Consider the following 27,501-nt stretch of genomic DNA (forward strand, 5'->3'; position numbering starts at 1 on the left):
ATGACATCTTTGGAATTCAATTACACAAAAACAGTGCAGACGAATTTTATAAAATTTTCAGAGATTGGAAATCAAAGGTAGAGAAATCATATTAGGTAATTTTCATGGTATGTTTTTGGACACTTTAAGCCCTGCAAACCCGCGACCTACATTAAGGCTTCAAATAGAAGTGTTAAGTTGTACAGTTTATCAGAAGAGTGATCCATTAGCCTTGGGCCTCTTCTAAAATGCACATATTTTAGAGATTAGGAACAATGAAGTTCAAGCTATCAAAAGTCACCAGGATCTTTAGCATAATTGTTAAAAGTATATTTATAGAAGACTTCATTACTGTCATAATTATAGAAATTAACCTTAATTATTGACTGAAGTGTTTAATTTGTAGGAAGCTCACCCATTCCACGTTCATCCAGTGTGGACTCGGGCAGACAACCATACCTACGCTATCCATCATGGCCAGCCGAGCAGGCTCAGGGGAAATTCACACGATCAACCTCCAACATTTCTAACAAGTCTTCTCAAAGTGAACCACCTCCCAGCTCTACTGAGTCGAGTAAGTCAAAATGGCATGAGATAGAAGGCAAGGTCAGCTTTCTTATGTGTCAGCTGTCTCGGTAATCCTGAACTAAAAGATACCACAGAGTCTCACACATCTGTTTCATATCTAGATCTTTTGAAAAAGATGTTAATGGTTATCTAACAACAAAGTTTTATGATAAACCTGTTGACTTTAACTTTTCAATTGTCACCTTCCTGTACTTGTGCAGCTATATACCTTTGTCCCTAGCTGCAGAACTGTAGCTCACTGGTCTGAAAAAAATTTGGATGTACAACCAGACAGCTACAGTGCCAACTATTGAAAAAAGTGTGTACTAACTGTGCACAAAAAGTGTGCTGTTTCTCGATTTTTTTTAATCGTATATTTCAAAATATTACTAACCATGTTTTTCTAACACATTCTTTAAATTTACTATTTCCTAAACATAACTGCATGCATTTATAAGTCAGGAACACTGGACGGAACAATCTTCCCATCTAATATGACAGGATGGATAGGTGAAATTTTCAGTGGTTTCAATTTCAGGCCCAGGATGGCTATAAACAACGGTTTTGGGAAATGGTTGAAAAATTTTTTAGTTTGAGAAATGAATGATCTCCAAGTCAATTAAAAAGTTTTAGTTCACTTTTGATCTGACCAAGGCTCCTAGTTGAGGCAACAATAGGGGATCAGAATTTACAAGAAAGTACCGTATTCAGGAAGACTTTTTAGCTCACCTGAGCCGAAGGCTCAAGTGAGCTTTTCTGATCACATTTTGTCTGGCATCCGTCTGTCTGTCTAGCTGTCCGTCTGTCTGTCTGTAAACTTTTCACATTTTCGACTTCTTCTCAAGAAGCGCTGGGCCAATTTCAACCAAACTTGCCACAAAGCATCCTTGGGTCAAGGGGATTCAAGTTTGTTCAAATGAAGGGCCACTCCCTCATTCAAGGGGAGATAATTGGGAATTAATGAAAATTTGGTGTCATGTTTTAAAAATCTTCTTCTGTAGAACCACTGTGCCAGGAAAGATGAAACTTATGGGGAAACATCCTCAGATAGTGCAGATTCAAATTTGTTCAAATCATGAACCCCGGAGGTAGGGCGAGGCCACGATGGGTGACCAAACTTTTACATAGAAATATATAGAAAAATTCTTTAAAAATCTTCTTCACAAGAATGAAAAAGCCATGATTGATCATATTTACAGGGAAGCATCCTCAGGTAGTGTAGATTCAAGTTAGTTCAAATCATGACCCCTCGGGGGTAGGGCAGGGCCACAATGGCAGACCAAAGTTTTACATAGAAATATATAAGAAAATTCTTTAAAAATCTTCTTCTCAAGAATGACAAAGCCATATTTCATCATATTGATACGGAAGCATCCTCAGGTAGTGTAGATTCAAGTTTGTTCAAATCATGACCCCCGTGGGTAGGACGGGGCCACAATGGCCGACCAAAGTTTACATAGAAATATATAGGAAAATTCTTTAAAAATCTTCTCAAGAATGTCAAAGCCATGATTGATCATATTTATAGGGAAGCATCCTCAGGTAGTGTAGATTTAAGTTTGTTCAAATCATGACCCCAGGGGGTAGGGCAGGGCCACAATTGCTGACCAAAGTTTTACATAGAAATATATAGGAAAACTTTTCAAAAATCTTCTTCTCAAGAATTCAGAAGTCATAATTGATCATAGTCATATGGAAGCATCCTCAGGTAGTGTAGATTCAAGTTTGTTCAAATCATGATTCCCGGGGGTAGGGCGGGGCCATAATGGCCAACCAAAGTTTTACATAGAAATATATAAGAAAATTCTTTAAAAATCATTTTCTCAAGAATAACAAAGCCATGATTGGTCATGGGATTACTTTTGGATTTAAACTTTTTGATAATAAATCAATTTCTACTTTTTCCTATCCACAGTGCTCAGGTGAGCGATGTGGCCCATGGGCCACTTGTTTTTCATGAATGATATGTAGATTTAAGTAAGCTGGATACTTAATCAAATAATGAACAAAAACATTGGTCAATCATTTAGAATTGTTTTGTAAATTATGATTGTCACAGGGGTTAAGCGACACTCTATGGATTTTCACCCAGAAGTGGATGTACACGATGGTGATGATGGTGGAATTGTCTTAGACATAAATCTCAAAAGAAACTTTAGAGGTAAGGCAGGAGTGTAATGCTTCCTTTAACCAAACCTTTTTTTAGCTCACCTGAGCCGAAGGCTCAAGTGAGCTTTTCTGATCACATTTTGTCTGGGGTCTGTCTGTCTGTCTGTCCGTCTGTCGAGCTGTCCGTCTATCTGCAAACTTTTCACATTTTCGACTTCTCAAGAACCGCTGGGCCAGTTTCAACCAAACTTGCCACAAAGCATCCTTGGGTGAAGGGGGTTCAAGTTTGTTCAAATGAAGGGCCACACCCTCATTCAAGGGGAGATAATTGGGAATTAATAAAAATTTGGTGGTATGTTTTAAAAATCTTCTTCTGTAGAACCACTGTGCCAGGAAAGATGAAACTTATGGGGAAACATCCTCAGGTAGTGTAGATTCAAATTTGTTCAAATCATGATGCCTGGGGGTAGGGTGGGGCCACAATGGCCGACCAAAGTTTTACATAGAAATATATAGGAAAATTCTTTAAAAATCTTCTTCTCAAGAATAGCAAAGCCATGATTGGTCATGGGAATACTTTTGGATTTCAACTTTTCAATAATAAACCAATTTCTACTTTTTCCTAGCCACAGTGCTCAGGTGAGCAATGTGGCCCATGGGCCTCTAGTAATAATTTGGTTCAGAGTAGATTGATTAGTTTGTAATATTCCTCTAAATGAAGTAAGCAAGGAAAAATATTATCTCCAATTACCCTGATAGAAAACTGCTTTTTTTATAGTTTCAAGTGAGATAGAAGATTTAAAACCTTTAGACAGAAGGAAGCAAGCTATATTAAGGCTTGAAGAAAGAAGGTTGTTGCGACTTAGAGATGCTGGGGTGATAGGAGTGGTAACTAGTCGAAAAATAGAACCAGATTATCGCATTAGTGTTAGGCGCGTCAACTTCAGGTGGCAAAGAGGACTTAAGATTGGTGAGTGTCATTTACTTCCTGAAATCTAATGCTGTTGTCTTCAACATTTAAATATGTTGTTAACATTATATCAAGGTTTATTTTTATCTTTACATAATATATATTGAAATACAAGACACAACCACAGAATCTAACACTAACATTTGTTTAATATTGGATGCCTAACTACACAAGATATTGATGGCAAACTGACAGCTAGACTTTTTATGATAAATGTGCTGACCAACTTTGCTTACGTTAATTTTAAATCCAGGTTAATGAAGGTTGAAGGGGGATTTTCCTCGGTTTTATTCCATACACCCTGAGGCCAAGGGTAAATCCTAGTACACCCTTGATTGGACCTGGACATGAGTCCAATCAAATGTGTTTCATCCAGTATCGATAAGATTTAATTACTACACAATTCAATGCATTGTGACATCATGTTCTTTGCTTTTATTCATGAAGAAACGATGCATAGTGATGTCATATTTTTTACCCCTTAGCTCAAGTCAGGTGTACAAGAATTACTTCTGACTTTGTAACCAATCAAAGCTCATGTTACAAGCTCCATTGGAAATAAATGGACTTTATGTCCTTATATTTTCAGTCAGTTCAATATCTAAGGGTTCTGAATACAAACTTACTTGCCAGATACTTAAAAATAAGTTGATGATACAAAGATATCAATAAGGGGATACTTTCTACTCTCTTAGGGGAATTTCCGCACTTTTTAAATTAGGTTTTTGGCCATACCTTGAATATAGAGATGAACATTTTGTCAGTGCATCTCCTCATAAACCGCTGCACAGAATTTCGTCAAACTTTGCAGATATTTAGGACACAGTGTGTAGATGTGCATATTACCAGGAAATTCCGATTCTTTCATTTTTTCCCAGAATTTCCACACTAAAAACTTAGATTTTTTGGCCCTATCTTGAATATAGAGATGAACAGTTTGTCAGCGCAACTCCTCATAAACTGTTGCACAGAATTTTGTCAAACTTTGCAGATATTCAGGACACAAAGTGTAGATGTGCATATTACCAGGAAATTCCGATTCCTAAATTTTTCTGGGAATTTCGGCACTTTTCAACTTAGATTTTTGGCCATACCTTTAATATAGAGATCAACAGTTTGTCAGCACAACTTTTCAGAAACTGTTGCACAGAATTTCGTCAAACTTTGCAGATATTTAGGACACAATGTGTAGATGTGCATATTACCAGGAAATTCCAATTCTTTTATTTTTTCCGAGAATTTCCACACTTTCCAACTTAGATTTTATCCATACCTTGAATATAGAGATGAACAGTTTGTCAGCACAACTCCTCTTAAACCTCTGCACAGAATTTCGTCAAACTTTGGAGATACTTTGAACACAAAGTGTAGATGTGCATATTACCAGGAAATTTCGATTCCTAGATTTTTCTGGGAATTTTGGCACTTTTCAACTTAGATTTTTGGCCATACCTTGAATATAGAGATGAACATTTTGTCAGTGCATCTCCTCATAAACCGCTGCACAGAATTTCGTCAAACTTTGCAGATATTTAGGACACAGTGTGTAGATGTGCATATGATAGGGAAATTCAGATTCGTTTATTTTTTCTGGGATTTTCAGCACTTTGAGTTTTGGGGAAGCGTGGGGTATGTGAGCTTGCTCACTTTTTCTTTCATTTTAATATGATGTGGCATGCGAGTAGCTTACACTAAGATACGTAATTCTGTGTATCGGTTTTTTGATTTCAATGAATGGTGTAAATTTCTGAGAACTGCTTTCAAAATGCTACTTCTCTTGCAGTTTTAGTCTGATTTAATATGATGTGACATGCAAGTAGACTAATACCTGCATGCATACAATTATATGTATCTTTTTTTGATTTTGATGAACGTTGTTGCAGTGGTAACTAAAAAATTTAATTTAAAGCTACTCCTATAGTTGTTGTCTTATTGCAATATTGTCACAGAAAGAGAACTTTTCTGTTCCTTTGATATAAGAACAAACAAATAGAGCTACAGTCTTGACAGAGACTTCTGGTTTTAATGCATGTTATTGTGATTTGTCAAGTCTAATTTTAGACCTACTCTCACAGGTTCATTCTACCCATTCCTGCTTTTTGAAAATCAGGTAGAAAAAGGTAAAATTTTATGAGGGAATAGGTGGAATTTTTTGTGTAAACAAACAATTAACAGTTACTATGAAAACATATATATTACTATGAAAACAATGATCATCAATTATTAATGAATACTGATGGAATAGAGGACAGCTATATTTACTTTTCAGAATTATAATTTCTACATTTGAAAGAAAAAAAGTGAATTAAATCATTTTTCCTTTTAATCTATTCATTCTAAAATCCAGCTATTTCAGTGCTTTTTTCCCTGATAAATCTATCTATTTTATGTTCTAGAATCAAGATTTTAAAGTGCTTAATATTCTTTTAAGACTTTTTTGTTATTTTCGCAAATCCATATATTTGAATGAAATAATTCATATTTTTCAAAACTTTATTCCTTATTTTCTATCTTAAAATGTACAAAATACAGGAAAATCTAAGATGGGAGTAATTAGACTAATTACTGTAAAAACAAATAAACTATCTAATTATAAAACATCTATTGTTATTTGCGGTGTCTTCTAGCTATTCCCACTTTTTAAAAATCCCAATTCCACCTATTCCCACTTGCAAATAACAATAGATGTTTTGATTAGTTAATTGGTTTTTACAGTAATTAGACTAATTACATCCCATCTTAGATTTACCTGTATTTTACCAGTATTTTGCACATTTTAAGACAGAAAATGAATATATTTATCAAGAAAATATTTAAGATAAACTTAAATTCACTGAAATATTATATACTTTAATTTTGATTGTGTAAAAATTATTATGAAAAATATTTTTATTTGAAAAAATCTTATTTCTCATTGAAATAGAAGTAAAAAGTCAGATTTTTTTTTTTAAATTATTTTTTATTTTTATTTGAAAAAGTCTAATTTCTCATTGAAATATTTGTCACTGATTTTATAATTCAAGATAGCAAATTCACCTGTCCTCTACTCCCAGTGGTTTAATAATTTATGTTTTCACAGTAATGACATGTTTATTCAGCTAATTATTTGTTTACACAAAAATTCCACCTACTCCCACTTGAAATTTCACCTTTTTCTACCTGATTTTCAAAAAGTGGGAATAGCTTGCATAAACCGTTATTTGCAAGTGGGAATAGGTGGAATTGAAATTTTAAAAAGTGCAATCTAATTAAAATTAGATCCTTAACGCTCCTTTATTTTGTTATGTCGCTGTAAAATTAGATCCTTTACCCTCCTTTATTTTGTTATGTCGCTGTACAGCGACATAACAAAATAAAGGAGCATAAAGGATCTAATTTTAATTAGATTGTAAAAAGTGGGAATAGGTAGAAGACACCCTCTCTCAATGTTAGCTCCACCTCCCATGCCTAAATAATGTTTAATCGAGGGTAGATATTAAGCGTAAATTCTCTGTATTTATTAAACAGTAAGGACAAAACATAAAATAAATCTATAGTACCGGTTTATATTGCAATTTAAAATTATTTTTGAATTTGGTGCCAAATTGACAGACTTTGATCTTTACAAATGTGAAATTAGATTATTTTAAGATTTAAAAGCAACATAAGCAACCAAAAATATTGAAACCACAGCATTTAAGTGCAGTCAGCTTTTAGATTAAAATGTACAGATATTCTAGTAATCAATTTACTGTAGATTCCTGATTATAAACGAGGATTTAATTGCCGCTTAATTTCGCGAGAAGCATCACTCGCGAAATAATATTACTCGCTTTTATTTTAGGGTACTGAAATCCATTTAAATTCTTTTGATCAACTGTCCATTTGCGGATTATTACTCTCGGGATTTGATGTTAAAGAGCCAGTATGCGATAAAAAGTACTCACAAAAAATAAGGAATCTACAGTATGCATACATTTATTTAGAAGAAATTATTGGGGGCTTTTTTTGTAGGTGAAGGACAATTTGGTAAAGTTTATTCAGCTGTTAATATGGACAATGGAGAATTGATGGCCATGAAAGAGGTTTGGATGGATATGTAGTTTGTAACGTTAGCATTAATTTAAACAAGGAAAGAATTGTTTATCATATTAGCTTGGGAATATCAGCAAGTACATTCTATTTGATCTTGCAAAGAACTGATTTTGGTGTATTTTAGAGTGTTTTCAAACTTCATAGGCTGATATATACTGAAGTAAGCTATTTAACCTTTTTCTGATGAACAACTACATCTGTAGACAACAATGAATCTAAATTAAAATCTTCCTGGGATGTTGTTACTTCTAAATTATGATTTCAAATAAGGCCCTGTGTGGAGGTTTAATAGGGGATCAAGTAATGCCCTGTGTGGAGCCTTACTAGGGGATCAAATAATGCCCTGTGTGGAGACTTAATAGGGGATCAGATATTACCCCACCTCTGTTGATTTTTCCGTGAAATCCTGGCTTATGATTGGTTAAAGTCTGTCACGTGAAGGCGGTGGATTACTTATACCCGGTCAGTTGCAAATCTATACCCGGTCAGTTGTAAATCTATACCCGGTCGATGTATTACGTAACAAAGATAACGTGACGTCATAATGGGCACAGTATAAGCGTGATGAAGCATTTAGCAGAGAAAAACATTTATAAACCACAGATAAAATGTAAGTGTTTCATTGGTGGGGTAAATTCGTTACATAGTCTTTTAGTGACAGGGTATGGGATGATACCTGGTTAGTAAATTTCATACCTGACTCGGCTCCGCCTCGCCAGGTATGAAATTTACTAACCAGGTATCATCCCATACCCTGTCACTAAAAGACTATGTAACTAATAATACCCTGTGTGGAGGCTTAATAGGGGATCAAATAATGCCCTGTATGGAGGCTTAATAGGGGATCAAGTAATGCCCTGTGTATGCCTTAATAGGGGATCAAGTAATGCCCCTTGTGGAGACTTAATAGGGGATCAAATAATGCCTTGTGTGGAGACTTAATAGGGGATCAAAAAATGCCCTGTGTGGAGGCTCAATAGGGGAAAAAATAATGCCCTTATGAAGGCTTCATAGGGGATCAAATAATGCCCTGTATGGAGGCTTGATAGGGGATCATAGTATGCCCTGTGTGGAGCCTTACTAAGGCATCAAATAACACCCTGTGTGGAGGCTTAATAGGGGATCAAAAAATACTTTGTGTGATGGCTTAATAGGAGATCAAGTAATGCCCTTTGTGGAGCCTTACTAAGGTATCAAATAACACCCTGTGTGGAGGCTTAATAGGGGATCAAATAATGCCCTGTGTGGAGGCTTAATAGGGGATCAAATAATGTCCTGTGTGGAGGCTTAATAGAGGATCAAATAATGCCCTGTGTATAGGCTTAATAGGGGATCAAATAATGTCCTGTGTGGAGGCTTAATAGGGGATCAAATAATGCCCTATGTGGAGGCTTAATAGGGGATCAAATAATGCCCTGTGTAGAGACTTAATAGGGGATCAAATAATGCCCTGTGTGGAGGCTTAATAGGGGATCAAGTAATGCCCTGTATGTAGGCTTAATAGGGGATCAAATAATGTCCTGTGTGGAGGCTTAATAGGGGATCAAATAATGCCCTGTGTGGAGTCTTATTAGGGGATCAAGTAAGGCCTTGTGTGGAAGCTTAATAGGGGAACAAATAATACCCTGTGTGGAGACTTAATAGGGGATCAAATAACACCCTGTGTGGAGGCTTAATTGGGGATCAAATAATGCCATATATGGAGGCTTGATAGGGGATCAATTAATGACCTGTGTGGAGGCTTAATAGGGGATCAAATAATGCCCATTGTGGAGACTTAAAAGGGGATCAAGTAAGGCCCTGTGTGGAGTCTTAATAGGGGATCAAAAAATGCCCATTGTGGAGACTTAAAAGGGGATTAAGTAAGGCCCTGTGTGGAGACTTAATAGGGGATCATGATGCCCTGTATGGAGACTTAATAGGGGATCAAATAATGCTCCTTGTGGAGACTTAAAAGGGGATCAAATAAGGCACTGTGTGGAGTCTTAATAGAGGATCAAATAATGCCCCTTGTGGAGGCTTAATAGGGGATCAAATAATGCCCTGTATGGAGACTTAATAGGGGGTCAAATAATGCCCCTTGTGGAGGCTTAATAGGGGATGAAATAATGTCCTGTGTGGAGGCTTAATAGGGGATCAAATAACACCCTGTGTGGAGGCTTAATAGGGGATTAAATAATGCCCTGTGTGGAGGTTTAATAGGGGATCAAGTAATGCCCTGTGTGGAGCCTTACTAGGGGATCAAATAAGGCCCTGTGTGGAGGCTTAATAGAGGATCAAATAATGCCCTGTGTGGAGACTTAATCAGAGATCAGAGTTTAAGCTCACATGAGCCTAAGGCTCAAATGAGCTTTTCTGATCAAAATTTGTCCGTTGTCTGTCATCATTGTAAACTTTTAACATTTTCTTTTCTTCTCAAGAACCACTGGGCCAATTTAAACCAAACAAGCCACATAGTATCCTTGAGTGAATGGGATTCAAGTTTGTTCAAATGAAGGGCACACCAAAAGAAATCAAAATTAGAAAACTAGGGATGTCAACGAATAGTCGACTATTCGACTGACACAAGAAAGCGAAAGGACCGACTATCGAATAATGCGACCAACTATCGACTAAATAAAATACAATAAAAAAGAGCGATAATTCTTGATTACAAATTTATCTGTTTATGAAAAAGTTGTTGACAAAATTATTTTTCTGAACAAAAACTGTTGATTTTTCATTATCAGTGTATAAATGCATATTAATTTAATGCTCTTCTATAATCTGATAATTGTCAATAACAATTGTTTTTCTGATAAATTATGAATCACAGTGCTGTTTTTTTTTCTAAAATTATAATGAAAACACGGTTATTTAGTCATTATACATTCCATGTATCCATAATATTGTTTTTTTAGTAATGTTCAAAGGTTCACATACGGTAGCCGAGACAATTTTTGACAATTTGATAATTACTTTAATAAAAATACGCATACTTTGTAGTGTTGTAAGCTAGGGCATTTAACTGTTTTAAAGTTACGGTAATCGCGGTATTAACAATGTCACACGGGCACCTGACATGTAGATGCAGTGTTTATCGTATTTTATTTATATGAGTTTAAAAAATATTTGCTGGTAGTTTTTGTTGATGCATATTAAAACTAAATAAATATAATTTCATGTAAACATAATATATATAGCCACAAGTCAAGTGCCTGTGAATATCTGTCAAAAGCATACGTAATGCATACACCAAAGAAGGATAACTCTTGCATAGTCTATGCAAACAAAAGTAAAACGGAAATCAAGAATTTATTATGAAAAAAAGGTTCCGAATAGTCGACTATCGTTCGAATAATGCAATCGAATGTTCGACTAAGGAAAATATATATTTTGACATCCCTATAGAAAACGTTAATCTTCAACTACAACTTTCTGGCCATCCCATTGAAAATGTTAGAACAGAGAAATTATTAGGTGTTCACATTGATCATACTCTTCAATATACAGTACTGACCGGACACAACCTAACAGAAAGCGAACCCGGAGCAGAACCCCGGGTTCGCTCGACAATGAGTGAAAATCCGCTCCGGAAAAAGTTCACTCGGGGTCTCAAATGCTAGGGCTGACCCCGAGCGAACCCGGAGCGGACCCAAAGCGAACCCGTAGCGGACCCCGAGCGAACCTGGAGCGGACCCAGAGAGCAAACCCCAAATTCAGTCACACAGCGGTCCCAAGAGAGCGAACGCGGGTTCGGTATTTCTTTACAGAGCTGTCAATCAGGATTAGCGATTAACCAATCAGCGCATCAACCAATCAAAATAGCATATTGATCTGTCGATTGGGATATAAGATCGAACGTGTTGATTTAATTCGATATAAATCCAAACACTGTACATACAAGCAAAACGTATGAATGTGCTGTGTAAATCTATTATGATAATTAAAATATTATTTAATATTTATTTATTTTAATTCTCCGGCTTGTATTTTATATTTATATATTTATTTTCTTTTTTATTAAAGCAATTAATTAATTATATGTTTTAATTTTCCACGTAGAATTATACATGAATATTTACGTTTTTATTTTCTTTAGTTTTTTATACCAGTATTTAAAGTCCATTTGGTAAATAAATTGGGTAAATACATCAGTCAATGCATAAAAATGGAAATCAATTGATATTACAATTTTTGTTGACAAAGAGAGGAGAAAAGAAATATTGTTGGTCTTCGACAATTATTGTAAAATTTCATCATCTCAAGATACTAACAGTTCAGGAATATTAATGTGCCCAATATTTAAATATAAATAGATGCAGGAAACATCAAGACGAGAGAGAGAGAGAGAGAGAGAGAGAGAGAGAGAGAGAGAGATCATAACTGTAAACTCTCATTATTAGACTTGATTTTAATAATAAAACCTGATGACTTTTACTTAAATTTTTATGAGTCGTCCTCCTGTACTCAAATTGTTTTCTATATACCTGCTCTGGACAGCTATTTTTTTTTTTCAAAAAATATACATGTACAGGAAGATGTATATAAAGCACAAAAATTGACCAACAGTTTTCGGGACGCTATGTCCCTTCCTCAGGACAAAGAAAAAAGTTAAAAAGTCATAAGAACTAAGGAAAAAGAGAAACCAAAAACAACTAGCACTACTACTAAACTACTAAACACTATATATTTACATATAGTTCCATGTTGAATTGGAAATTTATATAAACACTATTAAAGAAAGAATTCCAGACTGCTATGAAATACGTCCGGTTTTTCGGGGTATACTCAGGTGAAGTGCGATTTACATAATTGAACGAATTAATTACGCTAATTAATCACGACATTTAATAAATCGTGCATTGTTTCATTCTCTCAAAATGGCGTAACTATATTTGACAAAGAATAATCAGAGAAATATAATATAGAAGGGATATTTTAACATATGAATTATGATCTATTATAAATTTTGAAATGTTTTAGGACTAATTATTGGGAAAAAATAATTAATAAATGCTTAAGCGATACATAGTTATGTGGGTTGTTCGAGAGTTGGTAACGCAAACTAACTGTAGAGTTACACTAAATTGAAAGAATAATCTTGTTAAGTATCATCAGGAATTGGGTCTAATTCACGTTCATTCTGGTGAAGTCATTCAGTTTGTTAATACCATAAGGGCGGAATGACTTCAATCTGTGCATCCAGAAGGAAGATTTTCATATACACCGTCACACATTTTTTTTCATGCCCAAGAAGATCAAGAAGATTAAGAAGATCAATAATTTTGATGTAAATTTTGAATAATTTAATGTAACACGTAAATTGAGATATCATAAATAAAATAATTAAATAATTAGAATTTCTTAAAGACAATGTGTGTGTGAAATAGGGGGCATATATTAATATATTCTTATGGGGTCGGGAGAACAATTATTATTTGCCTTTTTCTTTATTCTGATAAAAATCATACTCGCTCCAAAATTCTGACTGTGAAAAAGATCTAATATACAGTGTAATTTTTTTTTTTTTAGAAAATGTCCGGTAAATATTTATTACGAGCTTTTAATGTGTAACTACTATAAATGAAATCTAAATATATCAGATGTACAAAAGGTTACATGTAATTTATAGATGCGATATCATAATTCACGTGTTAAGCAAATATTTAAACTACGATTTAGCAAAACCTAAGGAATAACAAATGTATTTTTAAACTATATAAAGCATGAATTTGAAAGGTATTTAGTTTGGATTTCTTTCGTCAGTTTTACTTGTACACCAATCGATACACTGAAAATCAATTCAACACTCTTTTCTTCCTCTTCTTTTTTGTTTTCTCATTATAACTTAAGAAAAATAAATGCCTTATAACCCGCTGTTAAATTAGTTTGAATTTCTCGGGATTGAGAAATCAAGGAAATCAATTATTCATGTACATGTAAATCTACGTCGAATGTACAGTTGAATTTTAGAAAATTTATCAATGTTCTCCATTATATCACTGTTTACATGTACAGTGTACATGTCCGCGTCGTCGCATAAACAACAATCATCAACCCACAATACCATTACTGTACTGGAATATACAAGGGGCGGGACTTACTGGCAGTGAGATTAAAGCGGGGTCCGCTTCACGCATCAGTGCGTAAAGGGGTCCCAGAAAGCGAACGCCGGGTTCGCTCTAGCGGACCCAGAGCTGACCCCGAGCGAACCCGGAGCGCACCCAAAGCGCACCCAAAGCGGTCCCAAAATTTCTGAAAGCGAACCCGAAGCGGACCCCGAGCGAACCCGGGAAGCGAACCCGGGGTCCGCTCCGGGTTCGCTCTGGTGTTTGGTTGTGTCCGGTCGGTACTGTATTTCGCACGTAGATGCAGTTTGCAAAACCCTTACTTATAAATTATTTACCTTACGAAAAATTAAAAAGTTTGTATCATTGAATACTAGAAAGTTATTTTATAATGCATTTATTTTACCATCAATTTTATATTGATTTCTATTTGGGGTAACTCTCCTCAAACTCACATCGATAGAATATACAAACTTCAGAAACGAACAGCTAGGATTATTTTAAATGAAAGATATGATGCACCTTCAATGCCATTGTTTAACATTTTAGGCTGGTTAACAGTTTACGAACTTCTATATTTACAGAAAAGCATTCTAATGTTCAAAAAATTTATCATATGTCTCCGGATTATATGCATGATTTTTTTGAATTTCAAAGTTCTGGATCATACACATTACGCTCAGAGACAAATTCAGAACTTCGTTTACCAAAATATAAAACAAATTTATTCAAAAATTCTTTACAATATTCAGGGGTTATCTGGAATGAGTTGCCTATTAGTATTAGGAATTCCAATCCCTTGCAATATTTAAAAGTAGTGTTGAAAATTTTTTACTTATGAAACATACTGGTTCTACATGAAATTTATGTTTTCCTTTCTTTTCAATGAAATGCCAATATTTAATTTATTCTGTTGTAACAAAGTGTTTATATTTTATTGTTTCATGTTTGTAATTATTGTCTTTAATGTATAAAACATTGTATATATGTTATAAAGAAGGCCCTGAGGAAGAGTAGTGCTTGCACTAATCGGGTTACCTTCTATAAATAAAGTATTATTATTATATTATTATTAAGGGCCATGCCCTCTTCAAAAAGGAGATACATGTAATTATGAATTAGTGAAAAATAAATGGCATCTTTTAAAAATCTTCTGAAAAACCACTTGGACAGAAAAGATTAAACTCATGTGGAAGCATCCTTAGGTAGTGTAGATTCAACTTTGTTCAAGTCATGACCCCCAGGGGTGGGGTAGGGCCACGGGATCAAAATTTAACATAGAAATGCATAGGAAAAATCTTTAAAAATCTTGTTCTTAAGAACCACTGAACCAGTAAAGATGAAACTCATGTGGAAGCATCCTCAGGTACTGAAGATTCAAGTCTATTCAAATCATGACCCCCAGGGGTAAGGTATGGCGAAAATGGGGGTCAAAGATCAACTAAGGAATGCATAGGAAAAATCTTCTTCTCAAGAGCAGCAAAGCCATGACTGGTTATATGAAATTATCCATAGGTAGTGTAGATTCAAGTTTGTTAAAATTAAAACCCCAGGGGGTTGGGTGAGGCAACAATGGGGGATCAAAGTTTAACATAGGAATACATTGGAAAAATCTTTAAAAATCATCATCTCAAGAACTGCAAAGCCATGATTGGCCAGTTATATTGAGGCATCCTCTTGTAGTGTAGATTCAAGTTTGTCCAAATCATGACCCCTGGGGCAAGGTTGGCACTATAATGGGTGATCAAAGGTTTAAGAAGGATTACATAGAAAAAAAAATCTTTAAAACAGCAAAGCTGATTGTTCATATTTATATGAAATGTTACAACGCACTTTGAAAAATTACGCACTTTGAAAATTTTTTTCAAAGTTCATTAAATTTGGGACCAAATCAACGCACTTTGAAAAAATAAAATTTCTTTTCAAAGTCCGTTAATATCGACCATATTAACGCACTTTGAAAAAAAATGTATGGCTTGGTCAATATTCATCCAAATCTTAGGTATGATAAATAATTGAACCTTTTGGATAACTTTTCGGTAATAGGGTCACTCCAGGATGTGAAACAGAGCGATTTTGATTTTTCCATACTTTGAAAATTATTTCGCTCTTAAATGTTTTACTGTACTTAAATTTTTCAGTTTGCATACATTTTTTGTCAACTAAAACTTATTGAAAGTTTTCAACGTCATAGTTATACAAAATAATACATGTACATATATTTGGGTGTAGCATAAGTATCGGTACAGGTGGGGGGAGGGGTGGGGGTGGGTTATGCACACAAATGCATGTCTTGCATTTAAAGACATACGTATAGTTACATATCATAGGCATTGAAAATTGGGTCCAACTTTCAATTTGCTACCGACAGCTATGTACAGTGTATACGAAAAAGAGAGTTAGACTGACAGTATAGTCCTTCTACTCGTCTTCACCTTGTTCTCAATGAGGGTAAATCAATACATGAAAATTAAAAAGGTTTTCTTTTAAAAGATCAATTATTACAAATTGATTCTCTCAATTACTACGATCTAAGTGTAAATTTTTTTTATACACATTTTTTTCAAAGTGCGTTAAAAGTCCCCATAGTATAAAATGTTGATGTACATTCTTAACGCACTTTGAAAACATTTTTCAAAATGGGTTGAATGTGTCCCAAATTTAACGCACTCTGAAAATTTTTTTCAAAGTGCGTTGAATTTGTCCCAATTTTAACGCACTTTGAAAAAATTTGTTAAAGTGCGTAATTTTTTCAAAGTGCATTGCCACAATGGAAGCCTCCTTGGGTAGTGTAGAATTAAGTTTGTTCAGATCATGAACCCTGAGGGTAGATGGGGCCACAATGGGTGATCAAGGTTTTATGTAGGAATTTATAGGAAAAACTGTTAAAATTGTTCACAATAAGAACAAAGCAATGATTGATCCTCAATATAAAAGCATCAAAAAAGGTAGTGTAGATTTTGTTCAAATTATTACCAACCAAGAGAATAGATGAGCCATTAAGGGTCCTCCACACACACACACACTTATGTTCTCGTATTATGGAGCATTACTTTTAACAAGCATATCAACCTTTTAAAAACTGGCCAGGAATGAAAATGTAATTAAGACGTATTCTTTAAAATAGTAATTTCACAAGTTTCAAGATATTTTTCCCAAGGCATTTTCATACATAGCACAAAAATTTTTGTCTTACTCAATCATATATTTTTAAGCTCACAAAATAACCATAAAAATTTAATTTTATTGATCATTTATTTCTTAGAGAAATTTATTTAATTTATAAACAATTAATAAAACTCATTTTCTCTAAAATACATCTACTGAGTAGAGAAAAATTAAGGAAGAATCCTTTTGACGTAAAGGAGAAAAATCAATGAATTAGATTACACCAAAAATTGAATTTTAATGCACTGATGTAGAAAATTATTTTCAAAATCTTTGGTATCAAAGTCCCTTTTTGGAGTTTTTTTTCTGATGCCTGGGACTCAAAAACATTGGCAAGTGTCCGCATACGTCATCATACAATAGTTACATTATTGGCTACTGAACTGGACAGATATAAGAAAGGAAAATTAGAAACGATACTATTTTATCAAAATTAGAAACGATACTATTTTATCATTATTTATAAACACAATGAGATGATGTTTATTGAAATGCACAAATAAGTGTGCAAAAATATCAACTTTCAACACAGACTCTAGCTGTTGACGATCATATGGCAGTGGGTTGATTAGCCTGAAAGTATATAGATAACCTTAAAGTTCTCCTCATACTGGGACCCACTGTTTATGAATTATTATGTAACATAAACCCAGTCCTTTGTCTTTCTTTTATATAAAAAACAGATCTTTTTCTATTGGTCACTCCGTGATCATGCCATGTGTTCATTTTCATGATTAGGGTGTCACTCTCAGTGTACTGCATTCTTTTCCCTTGACAAAACCTTTATCTCTAAAGCGTTTGAACGACTGTCTTACATGCAAGGCCAGGCAATTCGTCACTGCACAAACTACATAAAACCAGAAGTAAAAGTATTTTTCACTATATACGTCACAAGTCACATGGTGTGGAGGACCCTTAAAGTGGGCCATACTTATACAAAGGAATATAAAGGCTATGTCAATCAAAATTTTCATCTTATAAACAGCAAAGCTATTATATATCATAATAATATAAAAGTACCTGTAGGAAGTATAGGTTTGTTTAAATACCCCCGTCCTCTCTTTCCCCTGAACCCACTTTTATATTTAAACTTTTTAATACTGAACTGATTTTTGCTTTTATCTAGCCAGTTGCTCAGGTGAGCGATGTGGCCCCTTGGCCTCTTGTTCTTGTTAGCATGGGAATCTTGAAAAAATCTAAATAACCACAAAACTAACCTTACCAGTAGGTAATGTTCATGACTCATGGGGCTCTTGTACTATAATACTATTAAACATCTTATTTACATGTAATAAATACAGGATTTTTAGCTCACCTTGACGAAGTTAAACCTCAAAAAACAGTACTTGTGATCATACACATATTTTGGGGGGTGCATATTCTCTTAATTTTAACTTTTTGAATGTAAGCATAATTTAAATCCATGCATGATTATTTACTTATTTTCTCCTCAACTGTATCTGTATTTTATTACAAAGTATGTAATAAACATAATAAAACATACCCTTTTCAACATCACATCATGTATCAGCCCTCGACCAATATAAGCCCTTGGGCCTAAAAAAATATTCCTTAAAACAATTGTGAAACTAACCAAGAGAATTAGATAGTCCACGGGGCTATCTCATTTTGAAATGGGATAGACCTTAGAGAATTGGGACTGTCCATAAAAACACACACACACAAAAAATTAAACACGAAAAAATGCATCCGTTTTTATTTTTGTATACCGGTATCATGTATATTATATATTTATTTGTACACTTGTTTTCATTCATATATACAGGTATATGTTTCTAATCATTCACTTTGTTGATGAAGTATATGTATCTGTTACATTCTCATTATTACCTTAACAAAATAAAGTATAAAATCAGTGTCCGACGAAAATATGTGCTGTGTTAATTCTCAGATTCGTTGCATATGAACTTCATTCTGCAGACAAGTTTGTTTATGAAGGACACAACCTCTTAAATTATCTTTGTTGCTTTCCATTTTTTTGTCTTTTACTAATTCACTTTGTGTTTAATTTCATGCTTCCATCCAGTAACCAGTGGCTAGAATTTGTTATGACATATGTGCAACAGGAAGCGAGCATTGGATAAAAGTAGTACACGATCAAGTTCATTTGTTGAAAGATACGCAATCTTCTGAATTTTGAGATTTAATAATAATACTTTTAACACAAAATATAAAACTTTTTCTCAGAATCATTTTACTTTTTAGCTCACCTCAACGAAGTTGGGGGGAGCTTATGTGATACCCTCGGAGTCGGCGTCGGCATCCCGGGTTAAGGTTAAGTTTTTTGGAGCAGTTTTCTTTTTAAGTACTTCTATGTCTTATATTGATTAGACATGCATGGAAGATGTTTCTAATGTGTTTCATTGTACCAGTCAAAGTTTCAGATGCTGCAATTTCAGCAAAGGAATGACCAGCTTAATGTTTTTGGTGCAGGTTAACATTTTTGGTGTAGGTCTCATTTCCGAGTAACTATAAGCCCTATGTTGACCAAACTTACATGGATGGTGCATCTTAGGATGCATACCACCAGACTTGCTTCGGATGCTGAATCTGACCTACATTTTCCGGTTGAGTGAACAGGTTAAAGTTTTTGGTGCAGGTTTCATTTCGAAGATACTATGAGCCCTATAATGATCAAACTTGCATGGATGGTACATCTTAGGATGCATACTACCAGTCTTGCTTCGGATGCTGAATCTTACCTACATTTTCCGGTTGAGTGAACAGGTTAAAGTTTTTGGTGCAGGTTTCATTTCCAAGTTTCTATGAGACATATAATGACCAAACTTGCATGGATGGTACATCTTAGGATGCATACTACCAGTCTTGCTTCGGATGCTGAATCTGACCTACATTTTCCAGTTGAGTGAACAGGTTAAAGTTTTTGGTGCAGGTTTCATTTCCAAGTTACTATGAGACATATAATGACCAAACTTGCATGGATGGTACATCTTAGGATGCATATTACAAGACTTGCTTTGGATGCTGAATCTGACCTACATTTTCAGGTTGAGTGAACAGGTTAAAGTTTTTGATGCAGGTTTCATTTCCAAGGTACTATGACCCCTATAATGACTAAACTTGCCTGGATGGTACATCTTAGGATGCATACTACCAGACTTGCTTCGGATGCTGAATCTGAACTACATTTTCTGGACGAGTAAACAAGTTAAAGTTTATGGTGCAGGATTCATTTCCAAGTAACTTTGAGCCCTATAATGACCAAACTTGCATGGATGGTACAGTACCGACCGGACACAACCTAACACCAGAGTGAACCCGGAGCGGACCCTAGGTTCGCTTTCCGGGTTCGCTCGGGGTCCGCTTCGGGTTCGCTTTCAGAAATTTTGGGACCGCTCCGGGTTCGCTTTGGGTGCGCTCCGGGTTCGCTTTGGGTGCGCTCGGGGTCAGCTCTGGGTCCGCTAGAGCGAACCCGGCATTCGCTTCCTGGGACCGCTTTACGCACTGATGCGTGAAGCGGACCCCGCTTTAATCTCACCGCCAGTAAGCCCCGCCCCTTGTATATTCCATACAGTAATGGTATTCTGGATCTATCATTGTTGTTTATGCGACGATGCGGACATGTACACTGTACATGTAAACAGTGATATAATGGAGAACATTGATAAATTTTCTAAAATTAAACTGTACATTCGACGTAGATTTACATGTACATGAATAATTGATTTCCTTGATTTCTCGATCCCGAGAAATTCAAACTAATTTAACAGCGGGTTATAAGGTATTTATTTTTCTTAAGTTATGACGAGAAAATAAAAAAGAAGAGGAAGAAAAGAGTGTTGAATTGATTTTCAGTGTATCGAATGGTGTACAAGTGAAACTGATGAAAGAAATCTAAACTAAATACCTTTTAAATTCATGCTTTATATAGTTTAAAAATACATTTGTTATTCCTTAGGTTTTGCTAAATCGTAGTTTAAATGTTTGCTAAACACGTGAATTATGATATCGCATCTGTTAATTACATGTAACGTTTTGTACATCTGATATATTTAGATTTCATTTATAGTAGTTACACATTAAAAGTTCGTAACAAATATTAACTGGACATTTTCTAAAAAAAAAAAAATTACACTGTATATAATTAGGTCTTTTTCACGGTCAGAATTTTGGAGCGAGTATGATTTTTATCAGAATAAAGAAAAACTGTAGGCAAATAATATTTGTTCTCCCGACCCGATAAGAATATATAAATATATACCCCCTATTTCACACACACATTGTCTTTAAAAAATTCTAATTATTTAATTATTTTATTTATGATTTCTCAATTTATGTGTTACATTAAATTATTCAAAATTTATTGATCTTCTTAATCTTTTTGGGCATGAAAAAATGCGTGTATATGAAAATCTTCCTTCTGGATGCACAGATTGAAGTCATTCCGCCGTAATGGTATTAACAAACTGAATGACTTCACCAGAATGAACGTGAATTAGACCCAATTCCTGATGATACTTAACAAGATTATTCTTTCAATATAGTGTAACTCTACAATTAGTTTGCCTTACCAACTCTCGAACAACCCACATAACTATATAATGCTTACGCCTTTATCAATTATTTTTTCCAAATGATTAGTCTTAAAACATTTCAAATTAAATTTATAATAGATATCAATTCATATGTTGAAATATCCCTTCTATATTATATTTCTCTGAACATTCTTTGTCAAGTATATTTAAGCCATTTTGAGAGAATGAAATAATGTACAATTTACTAATTGTCATGATAAATTAGCGCAATTAATTCGTTCAATTGTGTAAATGGCACTTCACCTGAGTTATGATCTCTCTCTCTCTCTCTCTCTCGTCTTGGTGTTTCCTGTAACTATTTATATTTATTATAAATATTGGGCACGTTAATATTCCTGAACTGTTAGTATCTTGAAATGATGAAATTTTACAATAATTGTCGAAGACCAACTATGTTTCTTTTCTCCTCTTTTTGTCAGTAAAAATTGTAATACCAATATATTGATTTCAATGTTTATGCATTAACTTATGTATTTACCCAATTTATTTACCAAATGGACTTTAAATACTGGTATAAAAAAACTAAAGAAAATAAAAACGTAAATAGTCATGTATAATTCTACGTGGAAAATTAAAACAAATAATTAATTAGTTGCTTTAATAAAATAAGAAAATAAATATATAAATATAAAATTCAACACGGAGAATTAAAATAGATAAATATTAAAAAATATTTTAATTATCATTTTAGATTTACACAGCACATTCACACGTTTTGCTTGTATGTACAGTGTTTAGATTTATATCGAATTAAATCAACACGTTCGATCTTATATCCAGATCGACAGATCAATATGCTATTTTGCTTGGTTGATGCGCTGATTGGTTAATCGCTAATCCTGATTGACAGCTCTGTAAAGAAATACCATACCCGCGTTCGCTTCCTTGGACCGCTACTGAATTTTGGGTTCCCTCTCTGGGTCCGCTTTGGGTTCGCTCGGGGTCCACTACGGGTTCGCTTTGGGTCCGCTCCGGGTTCGCTCGGGGTCAGCCCTAGCAAACCCGGAGCGGACCCAGAGAGCGAACCCGGGGTCTGCTCTGGGTTCGCTTTCTGTTAGGTTGTGTCCGGTCGGTACTGTACATCTAAGGGTGCATTCTACTAGGCTGGCTTCAGAAGCTGAATCTGACCTACATTTTCCGGATTAGTGAAGAGGTTAGTTTTTTATACAGGTTTCATTTCCAAGTTACTTTGAGCTCTATGTTGAACAAACTTGCATGGATGATACATCTTAGGATGCACACTAATGGACTTGCTTCAGATGCTGAATTCGACATACATTTTCCAGATAATAGACCTCGTAAAAGTTATGGGTGTAGGTCTATCACCAAGAAACTATAAGGCTTATATAAACCAAAGTTGCACAAATGATGCATCGAGGGATGAAAACTCTCAATCTTGCTTCAGATGCTGGATTTTAATTACATTTTTATGATGAAGAACTAGTTTAAAGTTTTTATATAGGTCTATTCCAAAGTATCAAAATTGCATAAATTTTGCATTTTTGGATGTACACTTTTTGTTGGTTAATTGGGTGACTTAATTTGCCTTACTTAAAGACAACATTCGTTGAGGTGAGCTCTGTAATCTCTGATTACCTATGTTTACTACATGTTTGATTTTTAGCTCACCTCAACAAAGTTGGGGGAGCTTATGTAATACCCTCGGCGTCGGCGTCCCGGGTTAAGGTTAAGTTTTTTGGAGCAGTTTTCTTTTCAAGTACTTCTATGTCCTACATTGATTAGACATGCAAGAAAGATGTTTCTTGTGTGTTTCATTGTACTAGTCAAAGTTCCAGATGCTGCAATTTCAGCAAAGGAATGACCAGGTTAATGTTTTTGAAGCAGGTTAACATTTTTGGTGCAGTTTTTGGTGTAGGTCTCATTTCTGAGTAACTATAAGCCCTATGTTGACCAAACTTGCGTGGATGGTACATCTTAGGATGCACACTACCAGGCTTGCTTCGGATGCTGAATCTGACCTACATTTTCTGGTTGAGTGAACAAGTTTATGTTTCCATGCAGGTCTCTATTTGAAGTAACTATGAGCACTATGGTGACCAAACTTGCCTGGATGATACATCTTGGGATGCATATTACCATACTTGCTTCGGATGCTGAATCTGACCTACATTTTTTGGTTGAGTAAACAGGTTAAAGTATTTGGTGCAGGTTTCATTTCCAAGTTACTATGAGATCTATAATGACCAAACTTGCATGGATGGTACATCTTAGGATGCATACTACCAGACTTGCTTTGGATGCTGAATCTGACCTACATTTTCTGGTTGAGTGAACAGGTTAAAGTTTTTTGTGCAGGATTCATTTCCAAGTAACTTTGAGCCGTATAATGACCAAACTTGCATGGATGGTACATCTAAGGGTGCATTCTACTAGGCTGGCTTTGGATGCTGAATCTGACCTACATTTTCTGGATTAGTGGAAAAGTTAGTTTTTTATACAGGTTTCATTTTCAAGTAACTTTGAGCTCTATGTTGAGCAAACTTGCATGGATGATACATCTTAGGATGCACACTAATGGACTTGCTTCAGATGCTGAATTCGACACACATTTTCCAGATAATGGACCTCGTAAAAGTTATGGGTGCAGGTCTATTACCAAGAAACTTTAAGACTTATATAAACCAAACTTGAACAAATGATGCATCAAGTGATAAAACTCTCAACCTGCTTCAGATGCTGGATTTTAATTACGTTTTCATGATGAAGTACTAGTTTGAAGTTTTTATATAGGTCTATTCCAAAGTATCAAATCAAAATTGCATAAATTATGCATTTTTTGGATGTACACTTTTTGTTGGTTAATTGTTTTACTTAAAGACAACATTCGTTGAGGTGAGCTCTGTAATCTCTAATTACCTATGTTTTATTCAATCTAGAGACGTACAAGTGTATAATACGTCTCTGTTCAATCTCGATTTACCCATGACCGAAATTGGGATAGACAATTCCGTCTTCTTAAATTCGGATCGGCATAGCCCGAGTCAACTTGGGATAGATTTGGACTATCGGTCAGGCGTTAATTTCGCACACTGTTACAAACTAAGTTAATGAACTATTCATGGTATCTTAAGGAACTAACCTTATATAGACTGGTGTTTTCAAAGGATTTTTCTCTAGTTAACTACAGTTAATTACAATAATATGAAAGATATCAGGTTTTTATGGTTTTTGGAAAGTACTTGTGTTATGTTTGAATTATACATTAATATCAACAATATTCATGGTTGCTTGATGTTTGTGGAAAATTCTGTTATCATGAAAGTAATGAAATTAAAACTATTTGAATTTGTTCCATTTTTACAGTACAAGTTATGAATGCATGATTATGCATCCTTTCGAAGAAGGGCATATTGCTTTGCTGATGTCTGTCAGTCTGTCTGTCCACCATCAGTTTCTGTTTATTTTTTCGAAGAGGTTGCACATATTGAAATAAAATTTAGTTTTCAGATTTATCATTAGAAAATCTATGTCAAGTTTTATATTGGTTACAATTGGCCATTTGGACAGAGTTATGCCAGTTGGACTTGGAAAAATTCCAATTATTTGCAGTTTCCATTCATTTTCTTTGCAGAGGTTGCACATAGTGAGATGAAATTTGGTATACAGATTTACCATGAGAATATCTAGGTCAAGTTCTGTTTTAAGTATGATCAAGCCATTTTTGACAGAGGTATTCCCCTTGGACTTGGAAAAATTCCAATTATTATGCAGTTTTTGTGTATTTTCTTTGCAGAGGTTGCACATTTTCAAATCAAATTTGGTATTCAGATTTATCATAAAAATATCTAGATCAAGTTCTTTTCTGGGTACCATCAGGCCATTTTGGACAGGGTTATGTCCTTTGGACCTAAAAAAAATTCCAATCATTTGGGGGAGGGGGGCATAAGTGTTTCACAAACATCTCCTGTTTTCAGATGAAGTTTCAAGCCAATGACCATCAAGCTCTGAAAGAATTAGCAGATGAAATAATTTTGTTTGAAGGCATACAACACCCAAATCTTGTGAAATATTATGGAGTTGAAGTTCACAGGGTAAGTTTTCTTTTTAGCTCACCTGAGCTGAAAGCTCAAATGAGCTTTTCTGATCACATTTTGTTTGCAGTCTATCTGTCTGTCTGTCGGTAAACTTTTTACATTTACATTTTTACTTCTTCTACAAAAACACTTCTACAAAACCTTTTGGCCAACTTTAAGTAAACTTTAATGCCACAAAGCATCTTTGGGTAAAGGGGATTTAAATTTGTATCAATCAAGTGGAGATAATTCAGAAATAGTGAAAAATCTTCCTAAGAATCACAGTGACTGTGCTAGAAAATATGAAACTTCTGGGGAAACAGAGTAAGGTAGTGTAGACTCACACTTGTTCAAATCATGACTGCCAGGGGTACATGTAGTGCAGGGCAACAATGGACAATCACAGCAATGTATTTATGTGGAAGCATCTGCAGGTAGTGTAGGTTCAAGCACAGCAGTCTGAGGTTTTAATTGACAACAACAAAAAATATGGAAAAAAATTTCCACCCCAACTTAAAAAACACCAATGTTTAGGTGGTTTTCCCCAAAACACATTGTTTTGGGGAAAACCGCCTAAACATTCAAATAGATCTAAGTTTGGTCAGAAAAATTTTGCGACTAATGCAGTACTTGGAGTGTTTGTGCTATTTATTCAAGTTATAAAATTCCTATCTGCTTGAAATTACGGGCCGTGCATGGCCCTTTTCCTCCTTGACAAGCTCATCCTGGACTCCTTGCTGCTAAACCAGAAGAGAATCCCGCAGTGAATAATTGACATCTTTAAAAGCATATTCAAATAAAATAAATAATTGTTCAATGAACAAGGAGCCAAACAGCTAGACTTGATGACCTGGTAAAGCATATTTTCTTTGGAAAATTACAATTTCTTGATTGATCACATATGGTAACATAATATTGTACATGAAGTTTTACATGCTTTTTAGCTCACCTCAACGAAGTTGGGGGAGCTTATGTAATACCCTCGGCGTCGGTGTTGGTGTCGGCGTCGGCATCGGCATCCCGGGTTAAGGTTAAGTTTTTTGGAGCAGTTTTCTTTTCAAGTACTTCTATGTCCTATATTGATTAGACATGCATGGAAGATGTTTCTAGTGAGTTTCATTGTACCAGTCAAAGTTTCAGATGCTGCAATTTCAGCAAAGGAATGACCAGGTCAATGTTTTTGGAGCAGGTTAACATTTTTGGTGCAGTTTTTGGTGTAAGTCTCATTTCCGAGTAACTATAAGCCCTATGTTGACCAAACTTGCATGGATGGTACATCTTAGGATGCACACTACCAGACTTGCTTCGGATGCTGAATCTGACCTACATTTTCCGCATGAGTGAACAGGTTTATGTTTTCAGTGCAGGTCTCATTTCCAAGTAACTATGAGCACTATAGTGACCAAACTTGCATGGATGATACATCTAAGGATGCATACTACCAGACTTGCTTCGGATGCTGAATCTGACCTACATTTTCTGGTTGAGTGAACAGGTTAAAGTTTTTGGTGCAGCTTTCATTTCCAAGGTACTTTGAGCCCTATACTGACTAAACTTGCATGGATGATACATCTTAGGATGCATACTACCAGACTTGCTTCGGATGCTGAATCTGACCTACATTTTCCGGTTGAGTGAACAGGTGAAAGTTTTTGGTGTAGGTTTCATTTCCAAGTTACTATGAGACATATAATGAGCAACCTGCAAGGATGGTACATCTTAGGATGCATATACTACCAGACTTGCTTCAGATGCTGAATCTGACCTACATTTTCCGGTTGAGTGGACAGGTGAAAGTTTTTGGTGCAGGTTTCATTTCCAGGTTTCTATGAGCCATATAATGGACCAAACTTGCAAGGATGGTACATCTAAGGGTGCATTCTACTAGGCTGGTTTTGGATGCTGAATCTGACCTACATTTTCTGGATTAGTGAAAAGGTTAGTTTTTTATACAGGTTTCGTTTCCAAGTAAC

General features: G+C 35.0%; 1 protein-coding gene across 1 annotated transcript in view; it reads left to right on the plus strand.

Moving 5' to 3' along the window:
* Positions 1–378: 378 nt before the first annotated feature.
* Positions 379–27,501, plus strand: part of LOC134238451 (mitogen-activated protein kinase kinase kinase 4-like) — a gene marked incomplete at its 5' end in the record, with an annotated part of 43,075 nt that continues 15,952 nt past the window's right edge. The window contains 5 exons of the mRNA XM_062720578.1: positions 379–553; positions 2,606–2,707; positions 3,434–3,625; positions 7,619–7,689; positions 25,430–25,546. Of these exons, the coding sequence (XP_062576562.1) occupies positions 379–553; positions 2,606–2,707; positions 3,434–3,625; positions 7,619–7,689; positions 25,430–25,546 (657 nt within the window). The remainder of the gene's footprint in view (positions 554–2,605; positions 2,708–3,433; positions 3,626–7,618; positions 7,690–25,429; positions 25,547–27,501) is intronic.

Source organism: Saccostrea cucullata, unplaced genomic scaffold (assembly GCF_032062105.1).
Source record: "Saccostrea cucullata isolate Sc308-1 unplaced genomic scaffold, CSIRO_AGI_Scuc_v1 ctg11644, whole genome shotgun sequence".
Taxonomy (NCBI): domain Eukaryota; kingdom Metazoa; phylum Mollusca; class Bivalvia; order Ostreida; family Ostreidae; genus Saccostrea; species Saccostrea cuccullata.